The sequence below is a fragment of the Crocodylus siamensis genome, chromosome 5, assembly GCF_052110815.1.
Source record: "Crocodylus siamensis isolate JL-2025a chromosome 5, ASM5211081v1, whole genome shotgun sequence".
NCBI lineage: Eukaryota > Metazoa > Chordata > Crocodylia > Crocodylidae > Crocodylus > Crocodylus siamensis.
Window position 1 is genome coordinate 189,330,177 of NC_143399.1, and position 13,143 is coordinate 189,343,319.

Here is a 13,143-nt window from a genome sequence, read left to right on the forward strand (position 1 = left end):
ATACTAGTCCCCAGAAGGCATGACAGAAGAATACTAACGGACTAACGGCTCAGTTAGTCTTTTATGAAACATCCTGTCTGATGAGGAACAACTCTAACTAGGGGCCTAAAGTCACATGCCAGCAGAAAAGTTCTTGGCAGAATCACAGGGTGTTTATACACAAGCGCCGAGGCTGCTCCAACACACTGGAATTCCAGCGCATCAGAGGAGACTCAATCAAACCTGCTGAAGCGTGGGAGAATACTAAGGAAACTCAAAGGTAAACTTATGTAGCTTTCTGGCCATACGCAGGTATGTCCATACAGTGGTACGATCTGGCTTATAATGTTTACTTCTCAAATGATAGGTCTAATAATATTGTGAAGACTCCAAAGATAAAGCCTGTTATAACTTTCATGTTAAGTTATAGAGAATCATATGTTTAGGTTGACACAAAGAACCTAAAATATCTATAATCTGCTTTAAAGTAAAATATTAAGAAACATCAAACCATTTTAAAGGTCTGTTATTAACATTTTATTGAAAAATATCTATAAATAATAAATGTCTACAAACCCATATCATATGAAAGTAAATATAATTTATCTTCCCTTCAGGCTGTGCTCTGTCATTTTTATAATTGTTAAAAATATTGCATTTCTTCACCCAAAATTCTGTACCGATATTCTTGGCAGTATATACAGAATACACAATATAAATGGAAAATATGTTAAATTATAAATCTTTTAATTACAGTCGTAATATAATAAAGAATCTAAATGTAATTAGCCACATTTGTATACTCAAAGAGAGGAAATTTATTTGCTTCTATAAGGATTGCTGCAAAAGCAAATGTAGTTTCTCTGACTCTTCAGACTGAAGTAAGGCCCACTTCTTTTTTATATACTGGATGTCTATTATTCCAGATTCTTTGGCCAGTACAATCCCCAAGAGCCCGTTTTTTTTTTCTGGTTCACCCAGTACAGCCATGGTCAGAACCCTGATAAAAACAGAAAATGTTTTATGTTTGTTTTTTTTAAGGGCAAGAAAATAAATGAAAGTAGAACATTATCCTTCAAACTTGTACTAACTGCTTCCAAAAGCTTTCTAATAGGAAACTATAATGAACTGCATTGCCTTCTGAAAAAACTAAATAAAATGCCAGGAATGGAAACACAGGAAAACACAGTGCTATAAAACAAGCAACAAGGAAAGGACCAGTTTGAAGCAATCATTTTATATCTATACACTTCAAGGGAAATTCTGATCTTGGTAGGCAACCTCCACATAATCATATTTCTAATCATGCATTATAAATTGTTTCAAAATTCTAAATTATTATTTTATATAACATTAAAAAAAATTATAGTAACTTTTTTAAAAAGGCTGTGTTTTTATACCATTTTTTCAAAGTCTTTCAAAACCATTGAACCTAGCTACTCTTATCACATTGAATTAACTTCTACAAAATAACATTCAAATCTAAGTGATTTTCTTGTTCCTATTTTAAACAGCCACAATTTATTTCTCTCTATAGTTAAACATGTATAATATGCATGAAGTTTGTAAGTATCATTCTCTCTAACTTTTCCTGCATTGCAGGATAAATTCCTAAGGCAGACAAGGGACTCTCCTTTCCTCCCTCCTTCAGTAAAACTTTGAGTGATCCAGGTGGTTTCAATGGGAACGGAATTTGTTCATTTATAACAGCTCAATTCTGCAGCTGCTCCATGAACATAACTCCCACTTATAACACTTAGCCTCATTTTAATTTACATTAGAAGCTTTTCACTTCTCTGACAGTGTAAAGGGCTTGTTAAATAGTCATCAATGAATGGTCATTCACTTTAAGTTCTCTTTACACTGCTACAAAACAATACTCAGCATGCCAGTGCAAGCTCAACTGCGTTTGTATATGCAGCTTGCCAGAGGGTCTGCCTGTTGTGCACTGGACTCAGCCATTCAAGAAGCTGTGGTGGTACCTGGTAACCTACCAGGAGTGCAACCCCCTTAGTCTCCTGAAACCAATGGCTGCCAATGAATGACAGTGTAGCAGCATGTAAAATGACAATGAAATAAATGAAAATCAGGCCCAATCAAAGTTGCACGCTAGCAACACCTAAAAATTCAGGCTCTGCTGGAAGCATTCAGTTAAATGCATTTTGACAAAAAGACAGATTCGGTGTAATGTTAATATTTTATAACTGCAAGAAAAAGTAAGAGTTATGCAATTTACTTACCTATCAGACTGAATAATTTGTTTGGCTACAGGCCACAAGTCATTTTCCAGTAGGTCCCACACATAAACATTAGATGATGCATCCAGGACTAAAAACACAGCAGGTCTCGTTAGAGCCCACTGAAGGGCAATAACTGGCTGGCCATCCGTGCTGTCATTCCACTGTAGGAGGGGATACTCCGATGTCATCTGGTGCAATCTAATGCTTCCATCTGAACACCCAACCTGTATGACAAAGCAAAGACAAGTCTTGTATGCAAAACAAACTAATCAAGAGTAAAAATTACAATCCTGTGGTTGGAAAGTTGAGGCATGTTGTTCTCTACAAATATATTAGGTTTTATTTATAAACATAGAGCTATCTAACATATAATGATGCATCACTATTACACTTCAGTCTATGGACAGCAAGGAATTTCCTAGTTTTTAACATCTAGTATTTTCTTCAGGTTGACTGGTCTTTAGCAAAATACAGTAATCCAAATATGGAGGTTCCAAAGATGTATTTTGATACAATTTCTATCCAGAAGGAGAATCTACAGTCTCCTGGAGCATTTTTTACATCTGTAATTTATAAGATCACCTCCAACTGAGAATTGCAAATGTAGCCAAGGATTCAAAAATGACCCTTAAACTGTAGATCTCAACAAGGCCCTAATCCTGCACAATTGAAATCAATCCTAAACTTTGCTACTGACTTCAGTGGGGGATGGATCAGAACCCAATGTCCTAATTCAGCAAGGTTCTAAATTATACAGGTATATGGTAAGCACCCTTGCTGATATCTTAATAATGTGTTGTACGCTTTATTATCTTGCTGAACTGGGGAATAGCAAAGATTATATATATAAACACACCTTAACAGAAGTCAGATACCCTCTACATCATTTCCTCTAGATCAGGGATTGGCAACATTTTTGGGCAGTGAGCCAAAATAACCTGCAATCTCTACTTGGAAGATGTTGGTGTGCTAGGGAGGGGTGGTGGGGAAGCCACGAGGGGCCTGATCCTTGTTGTTGCAGTGCAGCCCGGGCCTCTTCCCCACTGTCTACCCTGAGGCACACATGCCAAACAAAATGCCTTCACATGCCACACTCTGACATGCATGCTGGGGGTTGCCAACCCTGCTCTAGATACTGTGTTCTAACTATAAGTGTAACCTCGGCCTTGCCTAAAATAAGCTTTAGCCGGTGCCCTAATCTAAGACAGCAAAAATACATTATACTACTCATGTTTAATGAAAGACAGAGCTGAAAGCATTTATGGCTTTGCAGCCCAAGGCACCTCCCTATTTCCCAGGTGACTTCGCACATAATTTATACAAGAGAGAAAAAAAAAGCACAGAGTAGATGATTCACACTGTTGGATCTGTGTAGAGTGAGAAACAGATTTAATAAGCTCAAAACTAACAGGTGTCATGTCGGTCAAAAAGACTCCAATTGTTTTGCCACAACATTCTTACAACCTTTCTTAAAAAAGGATGGTGTCAGGAAATGGTTTAACAAGGGGGAACAACTGCTTTTTATGGAAATATTAGTATTTCCCAAGAACAATGCCACATTTTTTTTCACCATTTCTCTAACTTAACAAGCTGACATTTATCCTACAGGATGTTGCAGTAAAAAAGCTTATTAAAGCAGAGTTAATTTTGGATTTGCTCATATCTAGGATGGCCTTTGCCAGACAATTCAGTATGATCTAACTAACACTATCCTATTCCTCATAGACAAAAATACAGTTTTGTAATGGTACTACAGAATGCGTATACATGTTAGATAAATTGCATCTAATTTATACCCTGTACCATCACTTACAGTGATATGTCAGGAAAGATTTGTCCCTTAATCATTCTCCTAAAGCAGATCTAACCTAACTTGATGCCCAAATAGGCATATAGGATTTCCTATATTGATCATATTCATCTAGTATTGAACAAGGTTTAACAACGGAGACAACTAGAAGATTGTGTCCATGTTTGCTGTGCAAGAAAACTACCCAGACTCAGATACAGAATAATATACCACTGCAGTAATAAGTCATGTATTTCCACTTGAAGTGAAAGTATTGTATTAAAACTTTATTAAAATAGTCAACAAATTCTAAAGTAATAGCTCTAGTGGGATTGTAACTCCATCTTTCAGCGTGTTCTGAGAGTAATCAAAATATACAACACTGAAGATGTTTGCCACATCTGAAGAAGGTTCTGAACTGGGAATGTCAACTGATTGCTACTTCTGATGCTGACTTAGAGATCTCCCCCCCTAACAAGTTAATTAAAAGTGATTTTTTTTTTAGATAAAAAGGCTTCCTTACCAAAAATATTGGTTTTCCAAAAGGGGAGAAATCAACTGCATTGACTCTTACTGATCGTGGTCCACCCTGCTGAGGTTTGAATAGCTTTGGAGGTATTCGTAAGTCATGTCTCGTGCCATGACTTACCAGACCCTGTTAATAACATAAAATCAAAAAGAAATTCTATATTATCAGTGTTTATATATTAAAAGAAAAACCATGTACATCCTTAATCTTCATTACCAATTAGCAAAATAAACCACTTTTAATAATTATTTCAAACCATAAATATTCACAAATGAAGCACCAGTAGAAACCCAAAGAAACTTTTATTATTACAACAATGGAAGAGGAAAGATATCAATAATGCAATGAAATTGAGGGCTTTACTCACAATATTTGTCCCAACAATAAAATGATTAGGATTAGAAGGCTGAAACTTAATATTCAGAGTCAGGGGTGTCTTCAGGCACATCATATCTTTTGGGAAAAGCCTGGGGAAATACAAAAGTAAAAAAAAAGCAAAACAAACAGATGGAAATCTCCCAAAGCAATGCAAATATGTTATAGAACAGCACTCCTCTACCTTTTTTGACCCACAGGGCTGGATGGGCAGTGCCAGTGGGCCCAATTCTGCACATGGGGTTGGCATGGCAGGGTCTAATCCAGCCATGTAGAGAAAGGCAGGAAACTATCCAGCGCCAACCCAGCTGCAGAGGGGGAAGGGGCATCGACTGGCCCTGACAGGGCCATACAAGGGAAAAAGGTGTGGCCCAGTCCCAACCTGGCTGGGCAAAGGTTGAAAACTTGGCAGCGGGAGAGAAGTGGCAGCACTGCCACTGCTTGCCTGCCACCAAATTTCCCAACCCATGGGGAGCCCTGCAGGCTACATTTGGCCCTCAGACCAGAAGTTAAGCACACCTGTTATAGAAGGTCTTACTGTTCTTAGTATTAAACATTTGTTACAGAATCTTAGCCCAATTCATTTGTCCATGCATGAATGTGCCATGTAAGAGCTTTATAAAACAGGAAGATCTTCCACATTTTGACAAAGTTTTCTGGCAAAAGTGCATATTTTCAAAAGCAATTAATTACTGAAAATTTCAATGAACCCACATTAGGTAACAGTCTTTTTCTAGGGAAGAATTCTCTTTGTGGTACAAAATCTAATAGATACCATTTTTCTTACCTGTCATTCAACTGAACAGTACAGCTATGTACCAATTTTACTTTCCCACCAGGAATTAAACCTGAAATTATAAGTGAATATTCTTAACATGAAAGAGGACTCTACTTCAATAAAATAAGTTACATATCACTGCTAGGTTAAACACACTGGATTTCTCTAACTTTAAAGGAAACTTCCAAAGAATCAAAAACATTGCTGGTGGCAGTATAGTGTAACTGTGTTTAAATATTTCTTATAAGTTTTTTAAAAATACTTTATTATTAGTGTAAATAAGCTGGTTAATGAATAAAGACTGCATGCCAAATGTCCAAAATTTAAAAGTCTAAAAAACTTCTCACAGAGTCATGCATACAATTCTTAATTTGTTTAAAGTAAAGATAGTGTATTTTTCCCCATTCAAATGGGGAAAAATACACAACAGCTGCAACAGCTGAATGGATTTTCATTTTTTTTGGTAGAGCCCGAATATCCCATTTTCCAAATATAGAAGTTTCAGCCCAAAAGGAGAACTTGTAAGAAAGTTACAGGAGGTGAAATGCAAGCTACAGTACCTGTGATGTTACAACTTTAATTAAAGCTAAATAGCTGGATGATTGATGGGGACATACATTCCAGTAGTGCCGAAGAAAATTGTCAGACAAGTAGGGAAAGCTGCTTTAATGAAGTAGCAATCTGATGCCCCTAAAGGGAAGAGCTGGCAGTGTGGTAGGTAATGGTTATTCCACTGGCAGTGAGAATAGGGCTCATGAAACTCTGTAGATGAGGAATCTTTCATACATGTTATTAAACTCCAAGGCTGTATTCCCCACAAGTGATCTTCTCTTCCTCCAAACTATTTGACTGTCCAATTACCAGCTGTGTTATATTCAGTGCTTTCTTCCTCCCTCCCATTCAGAGTTATTAATGTTTCTTCTTGTGTAAAGACTTACCTAAATCAGTTTGTGAACCAGCTATATCCACTTTTTGTAATTCAACTACAACCTGAAAAGGACAATGATTCAAAATTAGCAGCTACCTAATATTAACAAAACCCACAACTGATTTAGGCATTTCTAGGGTCCCTACCACTGTTCCATATGAGCATCTATAACAGAACTAAGTTTAACATTACAGTGATTATGGGCTTATTCCACAGTATAAGGCTGTCACCTGTATGTGTTAGGATGAACCCACCATACCCTTATCAAGCCCTTGTCCAGGAAAGGCTGGATATAACAAATAATTTGACTTAGTTCAGCTCCCACTGAACTTAGTGGGAGATTTGCTGGGTTTGAATCGGTGATGTAAATGTGAAACACTTTTTATGCCCCTACTAATCCACTAAGCAATCTAGTTCCACAAATACTATTAACTTAATTGTAATAATAGGAAATAGCAGACTGTACAATCGGGCAAATACTTCAGAAAGAGCAGCAGTATTTCTAGTTTATCAGTATTAGTCTGAAAGAAGTCTCAAAGATAGTCTACAGCACATTACCTTACAGGTAAAAAATGTGCCTGTCTATTGGCACTGGTTAGGCTTCATCTACAGTGTTGTGGGCAGTTTCGGATTCCACATTTTAAGAAGGATATAAAAATGTTGGAGAGGTCCAGAGTTGAGTGCAAGAAATGATAAAAGGATTAGAAGGCAAGCTGTATGAGGAAAGGTTGAGAGAACAACGTATGTTTAGCCTGGAGAAAACGAATTTAAGGGGGCAGGAGTACAATCATGGTTTTGGAACCATGGATATGGAAAGATTGCCATAAAGAAGATGGAGAACAATTACGTTCCCTTGCTGCACTGTTTTTAAACTGCAATGGTTTTAAAACTACAGTGAAGTAGATATACGTCAGATCTCAGGAAAAAAACCTGTTAAAACAATAAAGCAGTGGAAAACTGCCCAGAGATGAGGCTTCCTGGATCCAGTACCCAACACAAGTTCTGCCCTATAGGAAGTTTATGGTATTAAGGAACCAGGTCATGCAGAATACCAGTAAAATGGCTATTTGTGCCACATCTAGACATTGGAATGAAGAAATGGCTAGGGTGAAGGAAACATCCTTATTTGAAATCCTGAAGATTTGAAGGGTGGGTGCTACCTCTTTTAAAAGAATTTTTATCATTTTGAAATGCAATGTTCTTCCTCCTCTTATGTTTACTTACCCATAGATTCAGAATCCCACTTTCATCGATTGAAGCTATCTGGAATGAAAGGCCTGACATTTCTATGGAAGGAAAAGTATAATAATTTAGTAATAACAACTTGCATTTACATAACACTTTCAACCCAAAGGATACCAAAGACTTTCAAACATTTAGTATCCTGTTGTATTAAGTATGAGCCCCAGGCTGCTCTCCTCTGTGATGAAAAGTGGCCAAATATAAACTGAAGGAAAGAAGGGGTACTACACTGGCACGCTGTCTCTCTTCAGTTGCCCAGCCCTGGAAATGTTCTGCATCTCTTTAAATGTTTGGATTCTGCAAGGTTTTGCAGGCAAAATGAGAAGTGGGAAGACATATGCCATCTGCATGGTATAGTAAGTTCTTCTCTGTAAACCTTTAGTTTCAGAGCGTATTTCTGCTCTGGAGTTAACGCTGTTTTCTACCACAGAGCCTGGAGGAGCTGGGGATAGGATCCAAGGCAACATGTCTCCTAGGGGAGCAATCTTTCTATGTGTAGGGTCAATAAAGAAATTAGGGAAAATGTACAAGAAAAGTGAGTTCAGTGGCACACTGTGAGTGTTTTCAGAAACAAACACTGCTCTATAGTGTCAGATAGCTTCATCTCTCACCCTTTCTACTCCCTCCAGAAACTACCTTGGAAGCAAGTATTTGTGGAAACCTGTTTTACTGGAGGAGGATTTAGAATGGTTTTGTACACAGCACTCATAACACACATGCATTCAAAGTAAAAGAGCCCACAATAATGTCATAATAGCTTATAGAGAGGTAGTTATCTGTGGTAGTCTGAACTAAGGACAGAGACAGGGTAGAGTGGTACCTTAGAGACTAATTAATTCAGAGTGGCATGCCTTTTGATATGCAACAGCTTATTTCATCAGAGGCCATGAGTGGATTTGCAGAGAGTAGGGGTAATAAAAAGACAGGAATAAAGTAATTTAAATACAAATAATAAGAAAATGCAGAGGAAAGGATTGAGGCAAAGGGAACTGCTGAGAAAGGCAAAGGTAGGTTGAGGAGACCAAAAAGGGTAAATAAAGCAGTTAACCCATTGAGGGACATAATAGTTATAAAAGCTAGTTCAGATAATAGACTAATAGCTTATAAGGAAGAAAATGAAGACTGATGTTGTATTCCAATGAAATTATGTAGGATTTTAAACAGGCAGAATGCAACTGGAAATTAGAATTTGGCTAGGGCACTGTAAAATACCTAGTATAAGGTATTTATTTAACTATAAGGAAAATATCATATCCATTGTACTTTTAAAGAACAATTCACATACCTTCTTGAGAAGAGAGGCCTGAGAGCCCATAGGAACTCTGTTCCTTGTAGACAGATGTTGAAACAGGTTCTACTGCTTGTATAGAACATGTGTGGTTTACTGAGGTGAGAACACCATCTGTAATTAAAGAGTTAATAAGTGCTGTACTATTTAAAAACAACAGGCAAGTTGCTCATTTAGATTATAAAATTCAGGACTATAAGTAACCAAGGAGGACTAATAGTGAACTGTACTAAAAACAAGTTAAATAAAATACTTCTGATAAAGCATTTTCTATCTTTTTTTTATTTTTCATTGCCCAAATTACTGCAGCAACATTTGTGCTATTGCATGAGGCACTTGGACATATTAATTTCAAGCTCTAAATGGGAAATACAAAATTGGTAGAGAAATAAGTCATCCAAAGATGTTAAGCTTTTTTAATGAAAAAGTCAATTAGTACTTCCAAAGAAAAAGTCTGGAAATTGAAAATATGCATGTACTATTTAAGAAGAAGTTAAAATAAGTTATTCTGGGAAAAAACCCTATTTCCGTTCATATCCCCCAATTGGAGATTCTGATTTCCAAAGACTTGCTGCTGAAACTCAGTATTATTTTTATTCAGGATTTAAGGAAACAGGCTCCTTAAGTTTTCAGCATTAAAATATTGTTGCTTATATAAATTACAAGCCACAACACAAAGTGGATGCTCTGCTACTGGCATACCATGTCACTCAAGACCAAAAGCCTGTAATCCCCTAAAAAATCCATTAACAACCAACCTATGAAGCCTAAAGCCAGTAAGACTTAACAAATATGCAAAGGTTCAGTCATGCAGATTTAACTAAAGGATCAGGGAAGTAGTCCAGAGTGATTTTTAAATGGGTGCTATTGTATGTAGATATTATTTGGAATAAGGTGCAAATTCAACAAACTCTGATTTTCCTTGCTGGCCTCAACCTCATACCCCACTCCTGCTGTGACTGCCTCATTAGGGCTAGCCCACACCTGCAGGCTGCCCTGCTGCCTGCTCTCAAACCTTAAAGTAGTAGGCACCAAAGGTGCCCTGCTACACATGGTTTCTAGTTTATTTCTTCCCATCATTGCCAGTGCAGTCCATTTAACTTGAACTGATGCCTTTATAAAAAGACATAAACTAATGATAATCTAAATTTCAAACCAATTGAAAAGTGCAAAAGATGCACACATGAATAATGCAAGCCCAGGTGAAATCAAAATTTAACAAATATTCTATGCATTGATGTTCTATGCCCAATGAATAGATGGAGGGGTCATAAACAGTGACAGAGGAGATAATTCTACTAAAAATGTAATAGTAAATGAATAAAGCTTGGAGGTGATAAAAATTACACAGGTAACAACCTAACTCAAATGCACCTAATTTGAGAGTTTAATGAAAAGTCACTTGGTAAGATTTTCAAAAGTGCCTAGGTCAGTAACTATGGTTAGAAATTTACATTCAAGTGAGTTGCCTCTTCAAACTTAAATTTTTCTATTCCAATCCCTTGATGTCTGTATCTTACCCTACCTTACACCCACTGCTGATAGTGGGTGTGCCATCCTACATACTACCCGTAGCATACTTAAACTAGGTTAAAGATCCCTTTGATTTCTTAGCAGAATTTGACAGACAACTTTACTGCATGCAGAATGATTGTTTATAACACACTTTATACTCACCAGTGGAAAATGTTGGAGCTCTAAATATCCAGTCAGTTTCACTGAACTTCATACAATGATGCAGTCTGGAGTCTTCCCTGAGATCCCACACTAACAAAGAACCATCCACTGTTCCAGCAAATACTAAAGTTGCTTTATTAGGACTAAAGCAGCAGCATATTACCTGTGAGATAAGACAAAAATATTAGAAGGAGAATAAAGATTTGATTCAGCTAAGTATATATGTGTTCTTCCAAGGCTCAGATGTCCAGAAAGACTAGAGATGCTTGCTCAATGGGAAGTCAACCTATTTAAAGGAAGTATGACAGGCTGCAGAAAGCCTCCCATCTCCTCCCTAGAGCATTGCTGGTTTGTTCCTACTTAGCTGCAAAGTGAATAGGTGAAATTTTACTGTATAGTAATAGTTTTAGAAGCATATAGGTTCTGACAACCTTTGGGACTAAATTAAAACAGAATTTGTTTCTCTCTCAGCAACCCAACAACAAAATGCAAAAAGTAATGGGGCACTGTTTTGCTCACTGAGTGCAGTAGTGTACAAATTATATATTGCGCTAGGACTGAAAAGTACAGTATGCATCCTGAATTAATTCATTAAATAGGCAATTGTGTAATAGCTTTAAACTGTACCTCGGAGTCACAAACTAGGACTTTCTGAGGGCTGGAAGGCTGCCAGACATTCCATACACATATGATATACTTCCTGTTCAGTAGAATGGCAGATGGCTTTTTAGGTAACCCATGAACAGAAAGTAATGCCTGCCTTTGAACCTGAGAGACGTGCAGACAGGAGACTTTTCGATCTACATCAAAATGAAAATGGAAAACTTGTTGAAGATGAGAGAATAGCAGTAACCTATGAGATTAAAGAGTAATTTAAAAGAAAATGTCAACATTAATCATAGGGTGCTCTGATACCAGAGCAGGAAAGAGAATGGCATAGAGTAGTCCTTCTCAACTTTTTTAGAGTCATGGTACCCCTTGATAGGCTCAAGGTACCCCACAAAAATGTCAGCTCTTAGTTTCCACTTAATTTTTGGCAATAGTAGAGCAATTATTATGATGCAAAGAACTCAGAAAGAACACAACAGGTCAGAATGCTTTTAACCCTGTGGATTCCCATTTGAAATCTTGGATTTATTTTGCAAACCATGTTCTAACACTGCATGGCATTCTGCAGCACGCCTGGCTGAGAACCACTGACACAGAAGGAGAGGACAGAACTATTCACTCTTGTCTCAAAATTGAATTTCAGTGAGAAAAACAAAAATAGGAAAAATAAATCTTAAGCAACTACTCCTAGCTGCCAGGAGGCAGAGAATATTCAGAATTTTGGAAACATCCAATGCCTGACATTCTCATGAAGAGGTGCAAGTACTGTGAGAGAAACTAGTACCACAAACAAAAGATAGGAAGTAGGGGCAAGAGCGTACAAATGGAAATGTAGGCATCTCCAAGTACAATAAATGCATTTTTCTGATGTACTTCTCATGCTTATGTTATTATTAAGCCTGTGCAAAGCAGCTAGTATTTGATTCAGATTCGGCCAATTCAGGGGACAGTGATTCAATTTGGTGATTCGACTTGCTGTCCTGAATCAATTTGGTCGAATCCGATCTGGAGATTCGGGCATTGCCATATTGGCTGAATGCACAAATCAAACAGGCCTGTCCCCTGCCTGCTCTCCCAGCCCTGTCAATGGCTGACGGGCCAGGCCCCAGCTCCCGGCTTTAAAAAAAAAAAAAAGAAAAGCCCCCACTCACCAGCTTCTGCCGGGGGGGAATGGGGCGATCCCTGCTGCCCTATGCTACGTGGGGGGCTCTGCCATGAGCCCCCAGAAATCCTGACGGTTGCTGCAACAGCCAGTGAGTGGGGGCTGTTTGGTTTTTTTTTTAAAGAACTGGGAGCTGGGGCTGGGTAGGACAGCTTTAGGGGGGAGGCTAGGAGAGCAGGTGGGGGGCACTTAGGGGCCTGGGAGAGCAGGCAGGGGATGGGGCCTGGAGGGGGTCCCCTCCCCCACCCTCTACTTACCAGCACAGAGTCCAGCTTCCTGCAGCAGCAAGTGGGGACTGCCTGAATCTCTGAAGCTCTCTGGATCTTTTTGGAATCGATTCAGAGGCTTTGAATAGATTCAGACCTTTTCATTGGTCTCCTGATTCAATTTGGATTTGGAGATTCGGCTGCCAAATATCCTCTGAATCAAATCAGCACCTGAAGCTTTGTACAGCCCTAGTTATTATCACTATGGTGTGAAACAGACCCAGGCTGGGGTTGAATTTTAGTAGCTAGCTTATACCTGTGCTTAAATTTATACCTTAAGT

At 38.1% G+C, this 13,143-nt stretch overlaps 1 protein-coding gene across 3 annotated transcripts in view; it reads right to left on the reverse strand.

Annotated features, from left to right (window-relative positions):
* Window positions 1–506: 506 nt before the first annotated feature.
* DYNC2I1 (dynein 2 intermediate chain 1) overlaps window positions 507–13,143 on the reverse strand; it is a 41,190-nt gene continuing 28,553 nt past the window's right edge. For all 3 annotated transcript variants that reach the window (XM_090047591.1, XM_090047590.1, XM_090047592.1), the window contains 10 exons: window positions 11,453–11,625; window positions 10,826–10,988; window positions 9,146–9,262; window positions 7,843–7,904; window positions 6,629–6,680; window positions 5,700–5,760; window positions 4,905–5,004; window positions 4,532–4,663; window positions 2,220–2,443; window positions 507–979 (listed from right to left, as the gene is read on the reverse strand). In XM_090047591.1, the coding sequence (XP_089903717.1) occupies window positions 808–979; window positions 2,220–2,443; window positions 4,532–4,663; window positions 4,905–5,004; window positions 5,700–5,760; window positions 6,629–6,680; window positions 7,843–7,904; window positions 9,146–9,262; window positions 10,826–10,988; window positions 11,453–11,625 (1,256 nt within the window). In that variant the 3' untranslated portion in view covers window positions 507–807. The remainder of the gene's footprint in view (window positions 980–2,219; window positions 2,444–4,531; window positions 4,664–4,904; window positions 5,005–5,699; window positions 5,761–6,628; window positions 6,681–7,842; window positions 7,905–9,145; window positions 9,263–10,825; window positions 10,989–11,452; window positions 11,626–13,143) is intronic.